Source organism: Centropristis striata, chromosome 15, assembly GCF_030273125.1.
Source record: "Centropristis striata isolate RG_2023a ecotype Rhode Island chromosome 15, C.striata_1.0, whole genome shotgun sequence".
In the NCBI taxonomy this organism is placed as follows: Eukaryota; Metazoa; Chordata; class Actinopteri; order Perciformes; family Serranidae; genus Centropristis; species Centropristis striata.
Window position 1 is genome coordinate 7,574,466 of NC_081531.1, and position 27,341 is coordinate 7,601,806.

Sequence of the window (27,341 nt, forward strand, 5' to 3'; positions counted from 1 at the left end):
ACTTTGAATTTATGAACACTTTAAAATGTTTTTGTATGAAAGCTTGCCTCTGTATTATTGAAACCCCCTGACGGTGTTTTGTTGGTGTATTGTCTTGTATTGCAGCTGTTCTCAACCTTGGGGTCGGGACCCCAATTGGGGTCGCGAGATGATTTCTGGGGGTCGCCAAATCATTTTGGAAGTCAGCTCTGTCTCCACTGTGTTAAAGTGTTCATGTGTTTTAGTCTTTTTGGTCATTTAATGTCTTTTTTTTTTAAATCATTTTGTGTCTTTTTTTGGTCATTTTGTGTCTTTTTTTGATAATTTTCTGGTCAATTTGTGACTTTTTTGGTCATTTTGTTTCCTTTTTTTGGTCATTTTGTTTCTTTTTTTGGTAATTTTGTGTCCTTTTTGTCATTTTGTCTCTCTTTTTTGTCATTTTGTGTCTTTTTTGTCATTTTGTCTCTCTTTTTGGTCATTTTGTGTCTTTTCTGATAATTTTGTGTCTTTTTTTGGTCATTTTGTGTCTTTTTTGTCATTTTGTCTCTCTTTTTGGTCATTTTGTGTCTTTTTTGATAATTTTGTGTCTTTTTTTGGTAATTTTGTGTCTTTTTTGGTAATTTTGTTTCCTTTTTTTGGTCATTTTGTGTCTTTTTTGTCATTTTGTCTCTCTTTTTGGTCATTTTGTGTCTTTTTTGTCATTTTGTCTCTCTTTTTGGTCATTTTGTGTCTTTTTTGGTCATTTTGTTCCCTTTCTTTGGTCATTTTGTTTCTTTTTTGGGTGATCTGAACTGTGCGTGTGAGATTGTGTTCAGTGAGCGGGGGTCGCGGACAACATGCATGTTAAATTGGGGGGTCACGACTCAAAAAGGTTGAGAACTACTGTTGTATTGCACCATGTTGCTTTAATAAAGTTTCAAAAAAAAAAAAAAAAAAACTCGCAAACTGCCGCTGTGCATTCTGGGAGTTACAGTTTGTGCCACATATCCGTTTGGAAACGGCAACTTTGTACAGTCAGACTGAGCCGCAACGCAACTCCAGCGGCAACAACTGCACTCTTCGCTTCAGGATGTTTCCCCGGGACTCTATTACAACATCTGGATACCGTCCGGTGGAACTTAAACGCAGACTTTGGGAATAATTAAATAACTTTGGCGGCTCCATAGCTAATGACGAATAGCTAGTTAAGCGAACCGTAGCGAAGATTAGCTAACGAAGCTAACAAGCATATTCAATGGGAGGTGGAGAGTGCGCTTTTCTGCAGGTTTACTCGAAACCAGAGACTACCTTTTAGCTCATAAACAATGCTCTAGGTCTCTGTGGACAGCGTGCGTAGTTTGGGACACCTATATGGCTTTTGAGAGCTACTATGGAGTGCTGCAATGTGGATCATAATAAGCATAATCTGTTTTGGGGGTTGAGATCTGTGCTGTTTTCAGCTGTGAGAGATTGCTTTCATTGATTTGGCCCTTCCTTGGTCAAATACATACTATGAGGTTTCCAGGGAGGTGTGTTAACCTTCTAGAGTCCAAGAAACAACCTGCACATTACTTCTTCATGACGTGAAGACCATGCCATCAGTTTCCCTCTAAACTTCTGGCTTGAAACTCCATGCCAGATTTTTTTTTGGATTATATTCAGCCAAGTAAAACCGGAGATAATGTTAAATATATTTAGTATAGAAATATAGAACTAGAGATTATCCTCTTTTTACCTGTTATATATACGTTTGCAACCTGTATTCATATTGGCAACATTTAAAATTCTGTGTAATTTTCAAGATCAGATTTTCCTTTTTTTCTTTTGGGTTCAACATTTTGATCAAGTAAGTCAAAGTTTAAAAAAAATAATTATCAGGACATATAGGTGAGGTAACGCTGAAAAAACTGATTCCAACATGGCATGGTGAAGATTTTTTAACCGATTTTTTAAAGGACATACTAGTCCAAGATTTCAGAGGGTTGAGCTGTGATCGTCGCTTTCATTTGCAGAGAATGTCCGACTTTGAAAGTTCATATTTCGGTTTGGAGGATCCGCAGTGGCTATGCATGGTCACACTTTTCTTCGCATCTCTGGTCACTCTGATACTGTATTTCGTACAGTATTTCCAACAAATCGGTGTAGGAAATAAGCAGACGGCAGCAGAGGACAATGCGGCGAAGGAGGAAGCCGCAGCTCTGCTGGGATGGGCGCTGTCACTGAAAAGCTGGAAAAGTCAGTGGAGAGGAGCCTGGTGCAGGGCTTTGAATGACCAATCGAGGAAGTGTGGGGTAAGTCTTATGACCACCAAGCCACCACTTTGCTCAGTGGCAGGCAGGTGACTCCAATAAAAGTGCAGCTTGTTATAAGAGGTGACTGGGCAATGACGAGCATGTCATTGATGCTCCAATATGGATGGCATTTAAAGACCCTTACTTTCACCCTTTACCTTTGACCATAGAGCATTTTTTGATAGTTAACATCACCAATCTACTCTGGGTTTTTTTTTTTGTGATCAATTTTTTTTGGTTTTTCCATTTAGTTTAAAACAAAGAAACAAGCAGGTGTGGCAAGCATCAATTGGGCAATAATGGCAACAGCAACAAAAAAGATAAAATGGTAGTGTAGCATAACAAACAAAAAATAAATAAATAAATAACAATGGCAATACTACTAACCAAACATATCAACAATATTGAGTGTTGAAAAATAAGAAAAAATAAATTAAAATAATAATAATAATGAAAAATAGATAGACAACCCCCTCCCACCCCCCAAATTCCGAGTTGTCCACAGTCCACTACTCTGGCTTTTTTTAATAAAATAAATTTTATTCCAGCTCAGGTACTATCAAGTCATAAATGTGATAAATCCCAGACATTTTCTCTGTAAATTGTGTGATTGGTTTGTTTTAATATTTCCATCCTCTTTCTCATCAGAGTCCTGTCCTGTTGACATTTGACGAGGATGATCTTGAAGCATCTGAGCTCATGGTCAGCCAAGTGTCCAGCTTCCAGAAGTCTGCCAGGAACAAGGTACGCTGACCATAAAGTCTTTTAGTAATACAAAAAGGCTTTTTGTCTGGATCAATTATACTATTGTTGAGTGCCGGTGCTGTGTCCTCTTCCTCCCAACCACTGACAAATGACAGATGTTTGTTTTTCGTGGCAGCTTCAGCATTCATCTCTGTTATAACAGCTGACGCTTATAGATTTCTAATTTCCTTGTTTATGTACTTTATTGACCAAAGCTGTCCTCCACATAAATCATTCCATTTCTAATTCACTATAGAGCGAGCTACTCTACGACCAGTGCTGCATTTTAGTCTGCAGTGGACAAGCACTGACTCATCAGCTCTCCAACTTTGGAAGAGACATTTCTTTCATTAATTTGGTTTTGGCAAATTGATCTGCTTAGCTCTTTATCATGTGTCCACTTGCCTTTTACTAGAACCAAAAGAAACTAATGCCTCCGGTTATGAAATGTGTGTTGATACATTTATCAATCAAACATACAGATTTTGTGCCAACCGGCTGCAGAATGTGTGTAAACTGCCACCGGAGGGCTTTTATTTTTGACGGAGGTCAGATAGGGACAAACTGCTCTCTGTGTCGCTGGCCTGGATGGCTTTGCGGTTCTCCCAATGCAAACTCAGCCCTTCCTTTGTGATCAACATGATATGGAGCAAAATACCAGGTGCTCTGTTGTTGAATGCAGGGAGGTTAATGAACAGAGGCTTATTTTTACCCACACGCACACTGTGTATATGTGTGTGTGTGTGTGTGCGTGTGCTCTAAGAAGCTTACATAGCTGTCAGGCTCAGCACTGAGGAGAAGCAGGCAGACAGGAATGCACCAGCACCTTTTGTTTATGCTTAGGTTTCCCCTCACAGTGCTCTAATATCCAACTGGACACAAACACACCTCCTCCATTGGCATCAGAATGAATCTAATGAATAAATAAGTTTAAAGTAAGAGGATGCTTTACAAATGTGTGGTAATTGACTCTGTTCCAGATGCATTCCATTGCAGTGAAAGTGATTTATGGCACACTAGATGTTTGAATTTGCCGATAATGCCAGTGGAAGCCAGGACAGATGTTCTTCCCTTTCTACAATGCGAGCCTAATCTAAGGCAGATGTTTTGCTTCTGGATCAGTTTTAGTAAAAATCAGTGTTGTAACACATCTCAGTGAGTTTGTAGTATGTGTTTCTTGCAGAAGACCTTACACACAGTAACATAAATACAGGGTTCATACAGTCTTGAATGTTTGGAAAACGCTAATTTTGAACTGTTATGATTTCAAGCTTAGGGATATTCTTGAATTTGAATATACTTTTGAAACACTTGATTTTCGACATAATCTGGGTTTTCATCTACACAACCACGAATGTGAACCGAAGATTTTTTTAATATTTGAAATGAAACGATCCTGTGGAATGAGGGACAGAGTGGACACTAAATGAGAACGTAAAATCACTGAATATGTAGATATTTCCTACTGTTAATATTCTTACTGAATAATCTAATAACTTCTCTAATTTAATAAATTATACACATACATTATATAAAGCTATAATCACTGTTTTATGCAAAAATGAAACTGTTTTTTGAATAACTTAAGGGCTTGCTGTTCAGCGCCATTAAGGATTTAAAAAAAAAAAAAAAGACAAGCTGTTTTGTTTTCTTCTCTTCTCATCATTCATGGCTACAGCTGTAGATAAATCCTCTGTTAATGCCCTACTCTGGGAATTAGCTAGCATTAAGTAGTCATGATCTAAACGTGCAATTAGAATTATTATAATTCATAATTATAATGAACAGAGGGTAACATAAAAGTTGCAATATGCATTGATTGTTGTGGGTATAAATTAATTCTGTAAAATATCCACACTTGCATTCATAGCAACAACTTTTAATGTGATGATAAAAGCTTTGAGAGTCTAGAAGTGCTGTTTGAACGCTGCTTAATGTATTCTCAGTGATTCATTCTAGTTCCTCTCACTTGAACATACAGCATGTTACAGTTTAGTACACATTCTTCTCTATTTGAGTTGCTTTCATGTTATCGCTACATGTGAGTCACATGCAAATGCTGTCTCTGCTTTTAGCTCCAGTCTCTCAGAGTATTTATGTTACACTAATGCCTCACTTTGTCTTTTCCAACAGGCCGCTTGCTGCAGTGTGGCTGGAGAGAAACTTCAGTTCTCTGTCAGTGCAGCATCAACAGCCATGGCTCCAGCAGATCCTTGTAAATACACAGTCTGTATCGCTCCACTGGAGCTGCAGGTAAATGCTCTTTAGCTCGTCCTAAGGTATCTATTAAAGGGTTGAGTTTCATGAAAGCAAACAATACTTACTTTGTTCCTTTGTTAATGGCCTGTTAACACCGAGCTGTCTGAAACCAGAGTTACATCCTTTGAAAGTCATTGTGGTTCAGTTTAATGGGAGATTTTATTGAACATGATGTGCTGCCCAGCATTGGCTGGCAGCAGGAGTTTCAGATTAAATGGTTAGGGTATCTTTCTGTGCTTGGCAAAGGTCCCGAAGACCTCATTAAAATCACTGTCAGGCCCATTTCCACTAGAGCTGCCTCACTCGGTTTACATTCTCATTTTTCAAGGGTAGGGTTGCAAAGTTGAAGGGATATGAAAGGTGGAGACGTTCAGGAACAAAATGGAAATATAAGGATTTTCTGCTCATGTTGTATTTAACATGTCATATAAAGATAGAAAGAAACCAATTGCCAAAATAAATCCATAAATACAGAGTGAATTGTGCCATTTGGTGAGTTAGTGAGCTATCATGTTAACTACTGGGGAAAGGTTTAAAAGTTTTGAGCCATCAGTGTTCTTTACAATAAAGAATGATTCATTTAAACTCCTCAATAGAGGTCAACGGTGCCGCCCACTTTTTGAACAGCTCTAATTCCATAAGGATATTTCCCATTCATTCTTTCCATTGACATGTCAAAAAATCCTAGTATAAAGAGTTTTAAGCCTGATTCAAAAGATGAATTTGATTTCTAGCAATAACTAGCTAGTAGGTGATAAGTCATAAACACTGTACTTTGCTTTACACCACTATGTGCTGATTAACTGGAATATCATGAAAATATAAAATGTATTCACACCAATAGTGAAGAAAGCATGAAGTCTGTTAGCTCAGTATGTCATTAGTGTTGGCAGCAATGTGTTCTGCACATGTGATGGGAGGAGGCACTGTGCATGCAGGGGGTTGTCATTTTACTGATTCCTATATAATGGGCTGCTAGCCATTGATGGCATGTGATGGAAAAGTGTGCTGCTGAATGCAGTGCATGGTTATAATTTTATTTAGGTCCAAAACATTCCATAAGACCGTATATTGCTCCTTTATGTGTCTCTTCTTCCCAAATAAGTTCACTAATATAACTTGCAATCTGTATAAAACATTTTTTGCGTAACTCCCAAGCTTAAATTCACCTGGGAATTTTCCAGAAATGTTGTGCAATTTTCCATTTCCACCGTAGTCCTGGGCCTTTACGGGATTGATGACTTCTTCCTTCACTGGAAATCCACGTATTGAATTTATCATACCTGAATCCGACAGGACTTGTTTATCAGCAAACTGTTTCAATGGATGACTCACAGTCCATCCTAACACTCCTCATTTGTCAGACTTGGATGCAGTACTATTCAAATGAAGTGAGTCAGAGGTGATGTTGCGAATATGTAATGGCGTAGTGTGCATTAAGCCGTGGTAAGCTTTCACCCTGTTCTTACTTTCAGTGTTAAATCTTCTCCAAAGTATGGATGCAAGCGGCTATGCAAGCTAACCCAATTGTATTAAGGGTATTTTTAAACCAATAAGGTGCTTGTCACCTCGGCTGAACTAATTGTGCCGTAAATACAGCCTGAGAGATTCGAAGGTTAAAGTCAGGATTAGAGCCGGGGCGGTTTTGTTTTGGTTGTGGATCCGTTGTTGTGGCAGGAACATAAAGGAGGCCTCTTGTCTCCTTTTCACTCTAATTGTTTGAGCTTAGTCTGGAAAAGTCTGAGATCCATCCATCCACTGGAACGTTTGTTGGCTTTTGACTGAGATCCATGCTAGAATGGTCCCGGCTCGTCATGTTGTGAGTGCTGGGACATGTGGACCAGAAGCTCCGGGCATTTGCAGTACATGGACGCAGTAATTCACTGTGGTGTGCTGCTGCTGAGTACTTTGTCTTTTACTGAACCACATGGCCAGTTGCATGTGATGGGGGACATACACTACAGGCCAAAAGTTTGGAAGCAACTTAAAATTTCTTAAAAACCAGTATGGATTCTTTGGATTTTTGGATGTGTTTACTGCATAATCATTCTTTACCTTTTATTGAATTGAACCACTTTTCCTCACTTTACCTTTAGGTATACATTGATGTTACCAGACCATTGCTGAATAAATGTTAACAAAAGAAAAGAAGGGCTTAGTTTTAGGGTTGAGAAGATTTGGAAGAGTCACAACTTCAGTGTAAAAGTAAAAAAAACAAATCACAGTTTGCATTTTTCACTTTAGCTCTTTGGCTTTTGAGAGTTTGGATACAAAAATCCCAATAAATCTCAACTGTGTTCAAATCTCTGAAAAACTACCACAGAAATGGCTCAAATTGAAGCAGCTGAGTAAAGAAACAAGAGTTCAGATTTATACATTAAGGAAAGAAGGAAACACAAAGTCTAAGCAATAAAAACCCAGAGACCTGATAATTATAGTAAAGATGTGTTCTAATAAATGGCTATATATATATATATATATATATATATATATATATTAGGGTTGTCCCGATACTAAAGTTTTCAACTCAATACCGATACTCAGGAAAATATTCAATACTCGATACCACAAGGATAAAAACAAAGACCCCAAAATTTAACAGAAATATTTTTATTAACAAGAAAAATGGAACATGTAAAAATTAACAGAACCACAGGTTAGATATTTATAATAAAAAACAGTTGTGCAAAAATAAACTGCAACTATGATAACAAGCTTCAGATACTTGATACTTTTGAAAATGAGTATCCGGATACAACGTTTTAGTATATATATATATATATATATATATATATATATATATATAATCACATTTATTTTGTTGCAAAGTATAGTAATGAAACACTAACACTAACACTACACGTACATATCTGTCGTATGACTTCATAACAGGCACTTGTGTCTTGTCATAGTCAGGTGATATGGAACTATTTTAATGGTTTTTAGATTTAATTAGCTGCTTCTTGGCATGTGAATGGACTTTTATTATAATGGTAACATAGCCTTCCAGTTAACACTGTTTGTATGAACTGATCTGGGCCTTATCAATGCAGCCTGTGATATTGTTATTCTGGATCCGTCCAAGCATTCTCACTGCTATCTGATGAAGCCTTTGTTTGGCATCACAGAGGCGGCTGTTCAGTCTTACACTGGAATCCAGGCATGCTGGGACAGGATGGCCCAGTCTGTCTTCTTTTTCTTTCTGTTTTGTCTTCTTCTTCTTTTCTCTTTCTCTTCCCCTCTCTCTCTCTCTCTCTCTCTCTCAGGTGTGCTGGGTGTTGATGTACACATTGTTTACTTTCTCTTTCTAACCTTTTTCGTGTTTGTCAGACTGATTAGAGAGTCATTGCAGCACTTTGTTTGTTTTTGAGGGTGTTGTTGACCATAAGGGTTTTTTTAAAGATTGAAAATAGAGAAGTCATTGTCAAGGTTTTTTAAAGCAGATTAGAAATACAGGAAATGGTTTTAAGACAAAGAATACAGCCTCATAAAACAGAACTAGAATGGCACTTGTAGAGCCCAAAAAATGGTTGTAATTATGCTCAGAGAAACACATTGTTGGCTTGTTTTGATGCCCTTTTTTCAGATTATTCCAATACCACATGTTTGCAACACAAATGCCCTATCTTGCGATGTTGCAAAGTGATAAATAATTAATATAACCGCCCCGTGATTCAGATCCTCATCTTCATTTACTGGGTTCTGTCTTGACTAATGATACACCCTTTCACCAAGTTTTGGAAAAATCGGGCCAGTGGTTTTTCAGAAATTCTGCTGACAAACAAACAAACAAACCAAACTGAAAAACACAACCTCCTTGGTGGAGTTTGTTGAGACATTGGAATAAGTGGTATCCAAAATCAGAACCACACAACACCAGTTCCAACTCCCAGGTTCATCCAAATAAATTCCACCCACAGATTACAGTTTAAAATAGAGTGAGAGAGATAATGTATTCAGGATATGACAGTGTCGTCAGTTTTATTGAGCCTAGCACTTCATGTTGCCGTTGATGAGTCAACCAATGGATGCATGTTAATGTTATGACAATTTAACACTTGCTTAATGATTTGATATTTGGATATTTGAGTCATCGCACAACATAACCAGACCGGTTTATTTTGTGTGAGGGACCAAAAGCCCACCGGAAAATAATTATTAAAGCATTAAGAGTTACAGAACAGCTTCGTCTGTGAGCTGAAAATAAGGGCTAAAGTGGTGTAGTGTGAACTAGGTATCGGTTAAAACCACGTCCTGAAACTCATTATGTTTCACATGTTGCTTTATATCCAGAAAATTAACATACATAATGTAAATTCCATTTTCTACATAATCTGCATTTAAATATTACAATAGAGTTATGCAGGGTTCATACGGGTGCTTGAAATCCTTAATGTTGTATTTTCAAGGATGGAAAGTGCTTGGATTTTGGATAAATTGCTTGAAAATGCTTGAAATTCATACTGTATTTCTCTTGCAATCTGACTATAGATAATCAAATGTTAAATTAAAAAAAAAAAAGAATATTGAGATTAGCAAACTGTACTTTTGGTTGTTAAAAGCGTAAAACCATCGCTGTCGGTATGATTGAGTGAAATTAACCCTTTTAGCATGTAAGTACTCATCTAAAACATGCAATTTACAACCGTTCTAAGGTCCTGGAAAAGCTTGAAAATGGACCTGGAAAGTCCTTGAAAAGTGCTTAAATTTTTTAATTTTTAAATTTGACCACTGAAAAGGTGTATGATCCTTGTTTATAGTCATGTTTTTCTCTCTGTGTTCCTCAGCTTGACCTAAAGATGCAAGAAGCTGATAATGAGGTCAAGATGAGCTGGGGAGTGTCTCACCTGGAGACCGGGGAGCTGCAGGTGACGCCCACTTTCACCCAGGTAATCTGATAATGAGATGTACCTGTTCTCTGTGTCAGTGCTGATGCACCAAAACAGAAGGCTAACATAAGGAGAAATGTTTCTTTGTACCAAAACAGACACACCAAGACATTTACTATTGAATTTGTCTCATAATAAACATTTAATAAATGGGTCTGTAATGTCTCTGAGGAAAATAATTTAATAATCCATCAAGTGATTCGATCATTTTCCTGAGATCCATCGCTAGTGTGTGCTCCAAAACCATTAAACCACAGTTTCTCCCTTCGGAAAGGAGCTTTTGTTTTTGGTTTAATGCAAACGATGTGATTTTAATAAATGTGGTCATCTCTCTGTCAGGACAATGCCAACACTCCCAGTGTAGCAGCAGTAAAGGAGCAGCTGAGGCAGCTGTTGTGTGCGACGCGTCCCTCCGTGCTGCTGAGCTGCAGGCCTGCTCAGGCCTCAGAGGTCCAAGTGAGTGAAGCAGTCAACAAAAATACTTCATAAGAGTTTCATTAAAGAGCTGATATCTAGCCATTTTCCACGGTTTTCTTGATAATGATCAATCAAAAAAAGCAAAGAAAAAAAACACATGAAACAACAGCCATGCTAGCAGCTGTGTGAGGCTTTACTTAGACACAGTAGTGCTTTGAGCTAGATGCTAACTACAGGATGCTAACATGCTGATGTATAAAGAGCCACAGGAATGTTAGCATTTTAGTTATTATCAAGAAAACCATGGAAAATGTCTAGATATCAGCTCTTAAATTAAACTCCCATGAGCTTTTTTGTTGTCGTCATTGTATTTGTCCAAACAAAAGTACCTTTAGTTGTACCAGGCATTAAAATGAACAAGAAATTAAAGAAAACATAATTAAAAAATGTTTTGTCTGTCATATCAGAGCATTGTTGCTGCACATTGACTGACTAAAACTGATATTTTGAGTAACATGTATCAAATCAATGTGATTATAATTTGAAATAGAATATGCAGAGCGAAGAGCCAACAGATAATTATCACCTTAATCTGCAGCTCTCCATGGCATTACAGAGCTTTATAAGGACTTTCAGCTCAGTTTATCCATTGCGGCCGCAACTTTATTGTTTTGGTTCACCCTCACCGCTCTAATCGTCTAATCGACAGCTGTTTTTAGAGCAAAGGCTCTAAGATCTCACTGTACACTACCTGCTCAGCAGCAAACAACAGAGAGACACAGTTAAGAGACTTAGTAAGAGCGGAACTTAATGGAGCATTTAGCAGCTGAAGAGCCAGATGTTGTGCATTTGCTGTGTTTCGCAACTTGTTTCCACAGCCTATTGCCCAAAAACACATTATTACTTCTACATCCAAGTCCCACAAGGAAGCTAATTAGGATGGAAATCACTTACACTTTGATTCATTTTGATCCCAAAATAGATACTTCTCAAGGTTAATTGCAATTATGTAAAGCCGGGCTAAGCTACTGTTCCCCCACAAAAATGTAAAAGATTCAAGCATGTGATGATGGTCACGGCATGAACTGCACTAATGTAAAGAATTTATTATGCTGACATGCTTTTACAAACGGGTTTAACTGGTGTGCTCTTTGCCCACCCAGCACATGATGCAGTGTCATGTGTTTCTGATTTGTTCTTGTGTTAAAAGTCAGCAACGTGATCTTTTAAAATGTGTTTTTTTTACCAAATGTTTTACATTTTTCATTGATGAATATCAATGATAGGACATTTACATTTGAGAAGAAGTAAGCAGGACATGTTGGAAAAGTTATCAGATACAGTCATGCTCTGATTTTTTCATGTTGGATTGTTGAAAACTTCTCTAACAGCTAATGCAAATTCTCCATGATCATAGTGAAAAATGTATGCAAATCATAGCCTAAAGTACATTCAGTCAGCAGGGTTGTTTTCCATAAAGTCCTCTTCTCTCATGCAAAAGTCATATGGCCTCTCCTACATGAAATTATGAATACACTGCACATTAATGCCTGGAATTCTGGGAAAGCTAGCACACATATTGCTTTCACCATTGAAAATAAGCAAACTGTAGATTATCTCTGAGATTATTGATACATTCTGAAAAACTGAAAAGGACTTTTAGTTCTGACAGCCCCTCTGGTCTATGATGTATTTTTTATGCCACTTCTATTTGAAAAAGCTGAGTACTTTGCTAACATTGTTGCTATTACTATAACAGCCAGTAGATCAACATTGTTGAGTTATTTACATACTATTTTTTTCTCCAATAGGATGCACGCAACAACATGGTTTCACCCCCCAAACCCCCCCGCGCCCACGACTGGAAGCTGCTAGTGAAGAACATCCGGGTGACTCTGAATCAGGAGGACGATGCTGCAGGTTGGTTTGCTTCTCTTCTTAGAAAATTAGAGTTGGACAAGTTCTGATGAAAGAGCTGTAGCTTGTGTCTTTATTCTGTCCTGAGCTCATGAATCAAACCAACCTCAGTCCCCTCTGAACCTTGTCGCCACGGTGATCATCTTACATCTGCATCACAGTCATAATTGTGATTCATGGTATCAGTTTAGGGTTTTCCCTGGTTTGTGGAGGTATGACTACTACACCTGGTGTCATGATAAATCCAACAAGCCAGCCTACACACAGTATCCCAGACTAATCAACTGTAACCTTATACCATAGAGTGTATATGAATAATGGACGTAGTCACCGTGATATCACCCGCTGGAAGCATCGAGTTCAGCGTTACACTCGTCACCATCTTGTTTCCGAGCGAGAGGGATCTGATCACTGACTACACGCCTCTACACCTCAACCTGACTGACTCATGTTAGCATTAACTGGATTATAACTGGCATGTTGATTTTGGCAAAAAACAGAAACTAAATGTACGTTACTTACCTCAGAAAACTGAACAGCGACTCCTTGGAGTGTCTGTTAGTCCAACCAAACGCTGAACCTTTTTACTGAACAAAATGTTCAAATAAACTGTCATTAAGTGTAAAATACAGTGAAAGGGTCAAAGTTATGAGACCAAACCGCTAAACATCCTTTTTTATATCTATATTACATTATATATAACTTTATTGACACGTTGCCATGGATACGCATTGATCTGCTTCTCTCCTGATGACTGCTCGTTGTGTTAGTGACCTGTCAATCAAAGGTAGCCACGCCCCACATCATACGATTCTTTATCTTCTATTTTCTTCTAAATGGATCCATTATTTGAACTGAATCAAATTGTCTTGAAGATTTTTTAGTAGTGATTGAAACCATAGTGTTGTCGCCGTGACTCCAGTAAAACTCCTAGATTTACTAAAGACTTTCAGTTTTTAGTCTGGGACTGTGAAAATCTTTTGGTGTAAGCACAACATAAGTCATGTACTGGTATGGAAAGCTCAGTCAGTGTCCGTTTAAAGGAATGTAAATATTTCTGTTCTGTAAAAGATGTGTTTCCAGGATTATCTTTCCATTCCCACCATCAGCCAATAATTTATCGACATGGATATATATTGTGCATTCCCCTCTCCATTTCCTTGTACAGCATTATTCCCTATGATGTGTTAAAACAGTGGAGGGAGATGTGTTAGATGGTTCAATAAGACTACATGAATTCAGTATTACTCATCATATGAGTCACACAACGTCAAAGGACTAGTTTTTATTAAATACGCTTATTTGCTCTCTTCTTTCTGCCGGTTCAATATGAAGCTCACCTCATTATATTTTGTTTGTTTAATGAACAAAAACCCAAGAGTGAAACGACAAGTTGTATTTTTATGATTGTGGTTATATTTTCTTGGTGACCTACTGTTTTAGATTAGATTCTGAGCATCCAGCAGTAATATACATTCTGTTATAGCATGTTAAAATAGCAAATAATCGAGTGTATAATATTTCTCATATGATATAAGTTACAGGGACTGTCTCTGCCTTGCCTTTGTTTATTTTACCAACATGCTGTGGTCTAGATGTTCTTCAGATAACGAGGCACAGATTTGTTTGCCTGTTGGCAGTCAAAGGTGGTAATCTACTGGTAAAAGCTGAACAGAGTTGGCAGTATATTACAGTATATTAGCAACACACCCATTTCAGTATCACTACAGCCTGTGTGGTGGCACGGACCTGCACAAAAGTTATAATCAGAGTGCAAACAAAGGCACTTGGCTTAGTGTCAGCCATTAAACTGGAGGACAAGATGTTCTCCTCTTGAGAGGCTCTGGAATTATTGTCCATTCTTAGACCCCAACGTCATCTACAACAACTTTGTTTTGGAGTGTCTGTGTTGAGTCATTCTCTAATTGTGAGTCAGCGTGTTTCAGGATTCGAGACATGCTCTTTAAGTATTCTGCACAACACTTGATATTTTACAGCAGAGACATGACACAGCGCTTCACACTTGATTATCTTTTTTCCGTCCTTAAGTGAGGAGCAGTTATACTTAGCGTAGCTTCTCTTGTGAGACTTCCTGTTGGCTAGACGCCAGATCCAGAGCAGCTGCAGTGGATGCAGTCTTTAGGGTTTTTGCTGATGTCATATTCATTAAGACACAGTGTCTGCGGCTGGCATGTGGCTAATAAAGCTCCGTTTAAGTGCTCAAATATGCTTCATCACATGTAATGAGGAAGCGTTCTCTCTTTAAGTGTCCTCTAACCTATGCATAATTTATCATATATACAACACAAGCTGACCTCCCTTTTGTCCATTAAAGGGGAACAGAGGAAGTGACCAAAGCTAAATTGAATGTTGCGGCTGCACATTTTATGTTATAGGCTGTCAAGTGATATTCAAGTCAACTAGTGCAGTTCCCGTAGGAAATATGTATTCATATAGTGGGAGATTAACTAGATTTTTCAATTATGGCCAAATGAGGTTGTGTGTGAAAGTGGGATGTACAATGAGGTGTAATACTCTGGCGTAGTGTTAATATACTAAGTGTGTATTGGGTAATACATGGATGTACATTGAGATATAAAGAGACACAGAAATAGTTATTTTAAGAAAAAGAAACTTAATCATTCAACATGGTTAGACATATATACAGACACAGATATAGGAGGGAATAAGTTTACATGCAGCACAAACAGATGGATGTGAATAACAGAATTTGCACATTACATGCAGACCACTACAACGTCTGCAACTCCATAAAACACTTACTTTTCATAAGGTACCACACCATCCAGCACATACACATTGAACATTGATATTCGCTGGAAACTATTCGAATATTATTGCAAAATCGAACCTTGTAGCGCACTTTCAAACTTGGAAAGATAGGTGGGCTAATAGACTTACAGATGAGATGAGTCAGGGTGGAAATCCAGAGTGAATTGTGTTACTGACCAGGTGTAGGCCTATCACACAATGGGGCGGAGCTCCACTAAAAGGCGTCCGATCGGAAACAGTGCAATGCTGCAACACGTCCTACGTAAATAATGATATTTTGAAAAATCTTCAAAATCGAGGATGCACGCCTTCGTGCCATGTGCAAGCCACATACAAAATCTTAAGTCAGTCTGACTAACGAGCGAGATATGCCCTACACACACACACACACACACACACACACACACAGACGCTTCTTGCTTTTATAGATAGATTTGCAGTTAGATCTTGGATCGCAGGTTGTGTTTTGCTGTAATACTGACTCTTTTCTTCTGTGTTTGTAGGCAGCATCAATCCTCTGTGTGTAATGCAGTTAGACGATCCTCCACAGAAGTTTAACACTTCTGTCTTGAAGAACACAACCAATCCTGCCTGGGACCAGCCCTTCATCTTGTAAGTGTTACCACAGAGCACTGCAAACAATCTTTTTTTCTTTGCAAAGATGATGCTTTGTGATGCATTTTCTTTCTTTTCCTGAATATTCTTTTATTTTTCTATCTCTCCAGTGAATTGAATGGACGATCAAAAGAGCTCAATATTCAATTGATGAATGAAGGACAACCTCAAGAGAGTAAGGAAAATACTGGGAGCCTTTGGTTATTTATCGTCACCCTGTTAAAATATTCGCCTAACTAATTTTTTCAAGTTTTGCAGGAAACAAAAAACTTCACCAAAGTGTAACATATGACAATTATTGATCATTTCACTCAAAAGGATGTAACAAAGGATGGCTATTGGCATAGTAATAACACTGTGTAAATTATGTAACTTTAGAAAAATAAATGACCTTGGGAATTTTTTGAACATGCCTTTGTGACTTAAGCAAGATATGGTGACACTTTATTTTGAAGGTGTCTACATAAGAGTCACACAAGCCTGTCAGAAACATGACATGACAAGTATCATGAGCATTAATGTTACTTCAAAGTTTCATTGATGTTCATGACACATCCCATGTCATGTTTATGACACGCTCATGTCACTCTTATGTAGACACCTTCAAAAAAAGTGTTACCACATCTTGCTTAAGTCATAAAGGCATGTTCAAAAAATTGCCTAAGTCACATTTTATTTTGACTTAAGCATGATAAATCCTCTTAAGTCACACACTTGACATAGGCCATTATCTTAAAGGGGTAAAATCACATGATCTGATCAACTGAGGATGTAGGTGATTTTACCATAGGTGGCCGGCATCATGAGGAGATGAAAAAATGACTTAGGCGATTATTTTAACAGTGTGACGTAATGTTTTGTTCATTATGAGTTCTTTTGTTCACATGTTTTGATGCTACCAGACTAAAATAGGTGTTTCTCTTTCTTTTTTTTTAGATTCATTACTTGGTCAGGTGTCAGTGCCTTTTGATCTTGTAAAGAAGCACCCCAAAGGACAGCAAACATTTGCACTCATGACCAAAGATGTAGTGACTGGATCACTAACTACTGATGTAAGGAATCATCATCCAAATTAAACCTGGGATGTAATAACATCAACTCATGAAGTTTAATTCTTGTCACCTACATGAGGTTTCATTTGCACAAGTTTGAATATTAACTGTTGGATTGTGTCCCTCAGTTTACCTACCTGGAGCCCAGTGAGGTGAGGTCCTGGCACCCTCCCACCCCCGCCTCCAGTAAGAGGGTGGAGATGGACCGCACCGTCATGCCCTGTGGCACCGTGGTCACCACCATCACCGCCGTGAAGAGCAAGCCGGGTCGACCACTTCCACTCAACTTAGGTACAGCACCAAAAAAAATGACCCATCTGGGTGGACAAGTCTTAGTATGTCTGTTCATACCTGGATCAACACTTGTGACGGTTTCTCACTTCCCGGCGCAGAAATAATACAAACTGCTTATCCGTTCTTAATTTAGGCAAGGCAAGTTTATTTGTATAGCACAATTCAACACAAGGTGATTCAAAGTGCTTTAATAATAATAATAATAATACATTCAATTTTTATAGCGCTTTTAAAGGTACTCAAAGTCGCTTAACATAACAGGAATTTGACAGACACAAACGTAAAATGCAGAAGAAAACAGAACTAAACAGAGATGAAAGATAAGAGTTGGGTCTTGTAAGCTATTTTGAAAAGGTGGGTTTTGAGTTGATACACATAAATGAACATTAAAAACAGCAAGACACAATTGAAAACAGTAAATTAAAACAGGGAAATAGAAATAAAAATACAAATAAGATACAGCAGGATAAGAAAAGAGATAAAATAATAAAAAGCACAAGTCAAACATTGCGTAGTTAAAAAGTAAGGGCAGTAGAGTAGAGCAGATAAGTGTTAAAGTTAAGAGTACGCTGCAGTAAACAATAGTGTTTTTAGTCCTGATTTAAAGGAGCTGACCTTAGATCTACAGGTAGTTTGTTCCACAGGTGAGGAGCATAATAACTGAAAGCTGCCTCACCCCGCTTAGTTCTTGTTCTTGGGACACGCAACAAGCCAGTTTCAAAGAAAGGAAAAATGCTACAACCCAGATTCCAGTTGAGAAAAGTATGGAGCTTTGTAATATATAAATAAAAACAGAATGCATCAAATTCAGAGTTCAGAGTGTAAATTTAGAAAAATGTTTATCCGATTGAACATAAAATATATTGTCTTTGTGCGGTTTTCAATTGAAATATGTCATAAAGGATTAGCAAATTATCACAACATTCTGTTTTATTTCTTTTTTAGACAGCAGCTTAACTTTTTGGAGTTGAAATTGTTGCTTCCTATTATAAAAGCAATTCCTGAACTTATGCCTGTGTCCTATCCGATCTTAGACTTCCTACCGTAACTTAAGAAATCCTAAATGGAAGTGTACATACAGTTCTTTAAACGGCACTTGTCCTGCCATGCCTGTCCTGTTCAATAGATCGAGAGATACGGATAGATAGACACTTACTTTAGTGATTCTGCAGGAAATTCACACACAACCACAGCATCAAAGCTGCACAAAAATAAAAATACATAAAAGCAATGATGCATACAACAAAACGAAACTGCCAAGCCCCTGTTAAGGAGAGATCTGCAGCCTCATTCTGGAAATCCCCCTTAATAAAAGCAAAAAACAAAAGTTGATTTGTGATGTCTGGCAGTTGATATATATGTATATTTATAAATGTACCTATTAATACGTGGTCCTTGATATTTACAGTGTCATCATATGGCTTAGGTAGTCTTTCAAAAGTTATATTATCATATTAAGGAACTCCTTAACTTAGGACATTTCTGTTATTGCTGAATTCCTACCCTAAGACAAATCAGGATTTTTTTTTGCTAATGTTTCAATCAAGAAACATTCTGTAATACAAAACTGAACAGAGATTAGATTATTTTGTAATGTGGCCTCATGTCCTGGACATCCTGCCCCACTGTCACATTATATTGTCTTATTGAGACACTGATATAGAACAAAAAGCACTTTTTCCTATTCTTATTACAAGTCAAAAAGTCTTCTCAGTAAAAAGGCCTATTAGTGATTTCCCCAGTCCCAGACTAAAAGCTGAAAGTCTTTAGTAAATCTAGTTTTACTGGAGTCACGGCGCTCCCCTCATCTCCATGGTTAGTTTAAGGTAGTAATCTGCTCTGTTTCATATCAGTCTTTTCCTAGTCTTGGTTTGGATCATATCAAACGTGTTTGATATTATCTCAAGTCTCAGTGACGTAACACAATCACCAACCAATAGATGAGCAGGGAAAGGTCCCCGGTTCAGACCGGCCAGTAAAACCAGTAAAACCACTTCCACAGGAAAAAGGAACATCACAATAATGCTAGAAAGCTCAGTCCTAAATAAAAATATAGTGGTGTCATATATTTAGATGTTTCTTAGTAAAGAGAACAGTAAGGAGACCCAGTTAAAATGTATAAATAAATGTATACATAAATAAGTAATAAATGATGATTAATGTATGATGAACTAAATGAAAGTTGATAGAGCTGATAAATATAATTATTCAATTAAACACATAATTAAATAGGACATAAATGTATATCATGAATTCATTTTTAAATGTTCCTATTCTCCCCTATATCTATTTTTACTGTAAAATAGTCAACTTTTCATGTCCGAAAAACAGAAACCCTTTAAAAATACTGAACAGAGATGAGATGATTTTGTACTGTGGCCTCATGTCCTGGACATCCTGCCCCACTGTCACATTATATTGTCTTATTGAGACACTGAAATAGAACATAGAGCACTTTTTCCTATTCTTATTACAAGTCAAAAACTCTGCTCAGTAAAAAGGCCTATTAGTGGGCCACAGCTGAAATTGCATTGTCATTTTTTCCAACTCTATAATGTTCCGAATAACAATCTGTTCCTAGCCTCCATCAGACCCATGGAGCAGTTGATGAAGCTAACTGTGTGCCTCCGTCCTCAGATCCTGCCCAGAAGGTGGTGGCCATCAAGCCCAAGCTGTCGGAGCGCCGTGTGTCGGAGCAGGCCACCATGCTGGGGGCCCCGGTCAGCAAGGCCCTGTCCTCTTCTGACACGGAGCTGCTGATGCTCAACGGCACCGACCCAGTGGCCGAGGCCGCCATCAGACAGCTCCACCAGTCTGCCAAGCAGAAGCTCAAGTCCCCAGTGAAGAAGAGTACCATCATCATCTCTGGCATCGCCAAAGTAAGGATTAGTTCCAGCACCAGAGGAACTCTTTACCGCTGCAATATACTGTTTCACTTTAGTAGAAGAGTTTCACTTATTTAATATGCAGGCCGCTCTCTAGGGTTTGCTGTTCAGGAAATCCACCAGCACTGTTGTGTTTGCTAACCTGTGGACCATGACAGAGGCAGGAAACTGATTTCAAATGAAACATTGCATGAAACAATTCATGTTGTTAAAGTACAGTAAATGTGCCAATGATTAAATCAGTTTGTCTAATCCCACTGCTAACCATCCACCAAAATGACATGAAAGTGCCTGTCCAGACACGATTCAAAGTATATGAAAATACTCTGCTGTGAGTTATGCTTTTATTTAACATGGTTTTCCCACATGTGGTACATGTCCAAGCCTCCAGTCTGTTGTGCACCAGAATCAGCGATTTGCAGATGTAATTTTTTCAGAACTAGTGCAGTGCCCGTAGGAAGTATGTATTCGTATAGTGGGAGATGCAACATAAGAAGTGAATAAAGCTAAATCTCCGCTTAGCATGCTAATCGCGAATAACAGAATTTGCACATTACATGCAGACCACTACAACATTGAACATTGATATTCGCTGGAAACTATTTGGATATTATTGGAAAATCGAACCTTGTAGCGCACTTTAAAACTCCTAAAGATAGGTAGGCTAAATAGACTTACAGATGAGACGAGTCAGGGTGGAAATCCAGAGTGAATTGTGTTACTGACCAGGTGTAGGCCTATCACACAATGGGGCGGAGCTCCACTAAAAGGCGTCAGATCGGAAACAGTAAATAATGTCATTTTGAAAAATTAATTCAAAAATTGAGATTGAGGATGTACACCTTCGTGTCATGTGCAAGCCACATATGAAATCTAAGGTCAGTCTGACTAACAGTCAGAGAGATATGCCCTAGACACACACACACACACACACACACACACACACACACACACACACACACACACACAGACACAGACACAGACACTTCTTGCTTTTATAGATATTGATGTTAGGTGTAGTTAGCATCGTTTAGCTTGTTTATATTGTTTGTAACTGGCAGTGGCTGACAGCGTTGTGAAATATACAATAATATCTGATACGACATTACATTTTAAGTCTGCTCTGCGCTGGAGGTGTCAGGTTTCTTTTACCTAATCTAGCTTGCCCGGTGTATTGAAATGCAAAGACATCCTTCAGTAGAGAGTCCTCTACTTTAAGTGAAAACCCCTCTCTGGTGACACAGATACAAGTCAGTATAGTCAAGGGCAGACATTTTAAGGGACAAACATTAGAAAAACACATTTTTGAGTGGCGGGGGACGTTAAGATCGTTTTTAGAGGTTAAGTGGTCTCAGTCCAGCCTGAAACAGACTCTAAAGTGGTTCCTTTGTGCTGGGAACTTGATCCAACCTCTATCTGACCCTACCAGGTGTACTCTGCATGTTTGAGCTAATAGGCTCCTGTAGCCGGGTGTGCTTTGAATTCTGGGATGCAGCAGAACACACAAACTGTACAACCCGCGCAGTAGCAGCAGCAGTGAGCTGGAAAATTGCATAGAAATGTTTCTCTCACAGAAATATGCACTAGTCCAGAACACAGGACCTTCTTCCTGTACTTAGTTTCTTATCTACTGTCTTGTTCCCGTTCCAGACTCATCTGACCAATAAGCACAGTGAACATTCTCATGTTGTTTTTAAATTATGCGTATTGGTTCCCCTTCTTCCATATTTACTGGTGAACATGTCCCCAGAGCTGCCAGTGCAAATAGCTGGTCATTGTTGTTGCCAGAGGACGTGTTTGCATGAAAAAATACAAAAGTTAAACCAAAGGAAATCTCACTTTAATTGAAACTGATTCTGAAAACGTTTAATTTCCCAGACACCCATGTCTCAGGATGATGAGCTGGCTCTGATGGCGGGCTACGCTGCAGCGATGGACGCCTCGATGTCAGAAGGCAGCTCTACTCAGGATGTGACCACAGCGATCGCTTCAGGGACCAGTAGCCCTCCAGACATGTCTGAGCCCCAGGAAGGCCCCAGTGGACTGGGCCGGCCTCCAGAGGACTGGGAGAGCCAAACCGGGGAGGAACTCGACCATACCTCACTGTCCATGTGTGTGTCTGAGGCCAGCTGCAAGAAGAGGAGAGGTGAGAGCTGAATACCTGGAGCCATCAGTGCTGTGGACATGGTGTCAAAGCTGCTCTTTTTATAAATCCATGAAATGTCAAAATCACCTTAAAGGCTGATGAATGTGCTCCATGTGGCTGTTTTCACGGCCATCTGTTGCTCCTCAGTGATGCATGTCTGTTTTTGTGTTCTCTTCTCTTTTTCCTTCTGACTGTTTCAACTTTTCCTTTTTGAACAATCGTCACTGCCATGTTAGAGGAGAGCAGTGATAAGCATGCATTATGTCCAGATGAGTAAGTTATTTCATGAGTAGCCTGTAGTGTGCTTGGGACTCTAGTATGTGTAGTATCTGCTGTCAGTAGAGTAGATAACGTAGATCTTCTGCCAGAATTTTCACTACATGTAAAATCAATTAGATTAAAGCAGTTTCTGTATTTTAAGCTGTAGAACAGGGGTCTCAAACTCAAATTACCTGGGGGCCGCTGGAGGCAGTATCAAAATGACCAAAAAATACACAAAATTACTATAAAAAAAATGACAGAAAAAAAACTAAATTACTTAAAAAAGACACAAAATGACCAAAAAAAGACACAAAATGACTTAAAAAAAGACACAAAATGACCAAAAAAGACACACAATTATTAAAAAAGACACACAATTACAAAAAAGACACAAAATTATTTAAAAAAAAGACACAAAATGACAAAAAAGACACAAAATTATAAAAAAAAAAAAGACACAAAATTCATAAACATAACATTTCCATTTCTTCCGGTAACAACACGGCAGATAATAAACGGTCCGGTAGCAGCTGCCTTTCTTTTTAACGTCGTCATAGAAACAAGTGAAACAAAGCTCCAGCTTGCACAATAAAGGGACCTTCCACACACAACACGGTAAAGTGCCATTCATATAAAACTCACATTAAACTTTCATATCAAGGTGGGGGCCACAAAATATCGTCACAAGGGCCGCGAGTTTGAGACCCATGCTTTAGAACAATCAATGTGGGGCTGCACAATATTTTTAAAGTCCTGTGGATATTTAAGACACTCACAGCATTTACACAGTCAGATACAGTAGGTGGCACCTTTAAAGTTGGTTCGCCATCTGCCAATAAACACATATAGAGTATACATTACTAATTTTGATTTGACAGATTATATCAAAGCATTTAATATGATTTGTTTATTTTTAAGTGCTCTATAAAAGACAAAGCAATCATTCCTGAGACTTCCACACAGTTATTTATAAATCACAGTATCGTATCAGTACTGGTTATTGGCATGAAATTATATCATACGCACATTTAACAAAATCATACATTTGTATCAACTGACAAAAAGCTATAACTAAAATATGATTTGACAGTTTTATTACTCACCTCTTCAAGACATTTACATGAAAAACAAGAATAAATGTAAAGTGGGAATTTCAAAATAAAAGCGTAGCTTAAAGATAGTGATATGTATCGATATTTCTACATTGTATCAACAATATTGGAACATTGCTCATTGAACCGAAATATCGATACATATCAATGTATCTCTACACCTCTAATATCAGTTAGATTTGGTTGGTGTCATCCACCTGTTCACTATATGTTTGTTACATTCCTTGTTTGTCATTAGTTTGTTTCACAGTGTTAATATTGTTTTATATTAGCCTAATCAAATCCACAGATATTAACAAAGAAGGCAGGAATGATGCTTGCAGTGAGGTTGGACTATGTGTAGGGCTGGGCGATATGGACCGAAAGTCATATTCCAATATATTTAGACTGAATAACGATATACAATATATATCCTGATATTTTTATCGCTGAGTGAGAGCAAATGTTCAGTCAAAGTCAAATATGACATGTCACAAGTAGTTTTATTGAAACCGTTTATTTAAGTGAAAATAAATACTGTATAACAACAGAAATACCTTTTCTTTTTTTTAAATCAAAGCTCCATAAAGTGCACATTTAAATAAAAAATATCTAAAATAAAAATGGAAATAAAATAGTCCAATCTTTTTCTGAAATAAATATATTTATATGAGAAAAGAATAACAAACATTACAAAATAACTAAATATGACAACCCCTAGTAAGGGCAGCATTTATATATAAAGAAAGAAGAAAAAAAAGAACTATATCGATAATTGCGATATGGTCTAATTCCATATCACATTTAAAAATGCATCAATATATTTTTTATATGGCCCAGCCCTAACCATGAGGCGTAGCTGGTGATTTAAGTGATTAAACCAAGTATTTTTTCAAGAGGTGGGTTAAATAAACTATTTTTTCTCCAACCTGTCCAATCCATACTAGATTTTATTACCATCAATAATCAACAATTTCCAACTAACACAAGTTTGTTGCCACTGCTGCTTCACATTGCTGCTGCTTCACATACTTCAAATGAATATAGCACATGCCTAAAGTTTCCTTTTGCCTTGAGTGGTGTCATCTTGACACGGGGCTCGTCTGTTGTCCCAAGATATCACAATTAACACTTCCTGTCTCTCCTCTCCAGGCAGCTTCCTTCAGAAGAGCGCCAAGCTCTTCTTCCGCCGCCGTCACCAGCGCAAGGACCCGGGGATGAGCCAGTCACACAACGACCTGGTTTACCTGGAGAACCCGGCCACCGTGGAGCGGGCCAGCCGAACAGCCACGCTTAGCCGCATGCTCCACCGCAAGAGTAAGAATAAGAGCAAAGCCAACGGCTCTACCTCCATGGGGGAGCCACATGCGTGACCCCCTCCCTCTCTCACCTCAGTCCCTCCTACAACAACTACCATTACCATCTCCACCTCAGACTTGCTCTGGCAAGCTTCCTGGCTAACTTACTCCCCCTAATGCCCAGCCTGCATACTGGGGCTCCTGCATTGTGAATGGGAAAGCTGTGCAGATGGAAAAAATATCCTCTTTTAGTGCCGTTTCCTGCTTCCTTTAAGGATCAGAAATTCCACCAAAAGCAAGTGTGTGCATGTGTGAATGAAGGTCTCCTGTCCAAGATTAATGACATTTCAGAGGATATTATTTTGCATGTTTCATTTATCTAATTTTATGCAACATTTTTGAAATCTTTTAAGTGCTTTTGTGGCCTTGTTACCGACAGAAAAGGACTGTTGTGGGCCGCTACCTCACTGACACTGAGGGAAAAGAAAAGAGTAAACTCTCCCTGCTGTAATCCGTACATTTCCTACGGCGGACCAACAGGACCAAAGATGATGAGAAGAGTGGTATTTGTATGATTTGCACAATTTTAGTATCTTTATTTAACGTGCAATGACAGGAGCTGCTCTTGTGATAGAGATTTGTGTTAAAAACATTCACAAAGGGAGATGATCTTTTCACTGCACGACCGGTGCAAGTGGGAGGTAGTAATACGACTACTTTTTGACACTAATACTATGAAAAATGGTATTTATATTAATTCTTTTTAAATCCTTGTAACTTTATTCCAAATTAAACAAGATCAGAACAACAGCTGTATGTCATGTGCATATGAAAGCTGTTAAACAACCGCAAAAATGTCTAACAAAGATATAGGAACCAGTCATGTATGATTGGCAAGTAAAGAGTTGATGTAACTTAACCTCACAACACCGGCCATTAGAGGGGCTGTACATGGGATTCAGAGCATATGGACTGCCTGTATGTGGCTTTTAACATGGCGTTTGCATTGGAAATGGTGGAGACCCAAGTTTGGCAAAAAAAATGAAAAGAACCCAAGATGGTCCCGTTTGCTCCCGTCGTAAATGTTCTCATTTTACAGCTAAACAGTACACTATATGTTTCTGAAAACATTTGAGGTGCGAAATTCACAAATCTGTGAGTGTCAGTAGGACTTGAGTTTCACGTCCAACCTCATTTGCATGAAGTTAAAGCCGAGACATGTTAATCCAGATTTGTATCTGTCGTGTCACTTGTGGCCAGATCTCCTGCTCTACAGGTGCATCTCAATACATCAGAATATGATGGAAAAGTCCATTTCCAGTAGTTCAAGTCAACTAAGTATTGAATCATATAGATGGACATACTTTTCTGAGGCCAACATTTACATATTAAACACTTTTTAAAATTGGCCTTTTGTAATATTCAATTTTTTTGAGACACTGAATTTTAGGTCCTCATTAAATGTAAGCCATAATCATTATAATTACAAGAAATTAAATAAATGAAGACATGAGATTTTTCATTCTGTGTGTAATGGATCTATATAATGTGTTATTTCCACTTTTTGAGTTGAATCACTGACAAATAAACTTTTATATGATATTCTTATTTATTGAGATGCACCTGTACATAGGATATGATTAGGATCCATCGTTGTGGTCCACCATAACAATCCTAAAGATGGCAACAGTGTGACCTGACAGAGAACCGACGGGTTGCGGCAACTACCTGTCAACGAAGAACATAAAGGCACACATGGGGTGTGACTTCATTCTTTGGTTAGAGCGGCATTATTCCACTAAATCTTAAGATGGGAAATAGTTGTTTACTGCTTTATTACATTACATTAGTCTGTGTAAACAGAGCGTGTACGTCGCAGAACCTCTTGGTGTTACATTTTGCTGCTGATGTGAACAGCAGCAGGGCTCAGGCCTCATCTAGACATTCTGGGTCTCACCCACTCTTTTCACTATACAGTTTGGTGAAATTAGGTTTTGACATCATACCAGCAACATTACAACTTCCACTATGGTTTCAATGTCTACTTGTGTAGAATATGTCAGAGGCATTAAAATATATATCGTTTTTTATATTACTGTTCAATATCTTTATTGAGTTTTTCATATGACAAGAACAACAAAAAAATAAAATAAATACAAATATAAAGCAATCGGCTGGAGAAACATGGATGGAAGGTTATATCGTGTGTTACAAAAAATAAAGCCGTACAGTTTCTGTTCCTTCACATATATACAGTATGTCATTATGAGTAGCCAAATACACATTACACAAACCAGCATAGACAGCCACAAAAACAAACAAAAATATTTTTAACTCAACACTTCCTGTTTCCATTGCAAAATAAAAGCCCTGTAGTGTTTCTGTGGACCAGAATCCCTTCATATGTTAACACAAGGCTTTTATTCTGAAA

General features: G+C 38.1%; 1 protein-coding gene across 1 annotated transcript; it reads left to right on the forward strand.

The window, feature by feature from the left end:
* Positions 1-935: 935 nt before the first annotated feature.
* LOC131987159 (C2 domain-containing protein 2) lies at positions 936-26,060 on the forward strand. Its single transcript, XM_059352331.1, has 13 exons — positions 936-2,249; positions 2,898-2,993; positions 5,127-5,246; positions 10,040-10,141; positions 10,481-10,597; positions 12,370-12,478; positions 15,772-15,880; positions 15,994-16,058; positions 16,820-16,935; positions 17,064-17,226; positions 19,867-20,108; positions 21,993-22,260; positions 24,765-26,060. The coding sequence occupies exons 1-13, from the start codon at positions 1,974-1,976 to the stop codon at positions 24,983-24,985; spliced, it is 2,004 nt and encodes a 667-aa protein (XP_059208314.1). The 5' UTR covers positions 936-1,973; the 3' UTR covers positions 24,986-26,060.
* The last annotated feature ends 1,281 nt before the right edge of the window (positions 26,061-27,341 follow it).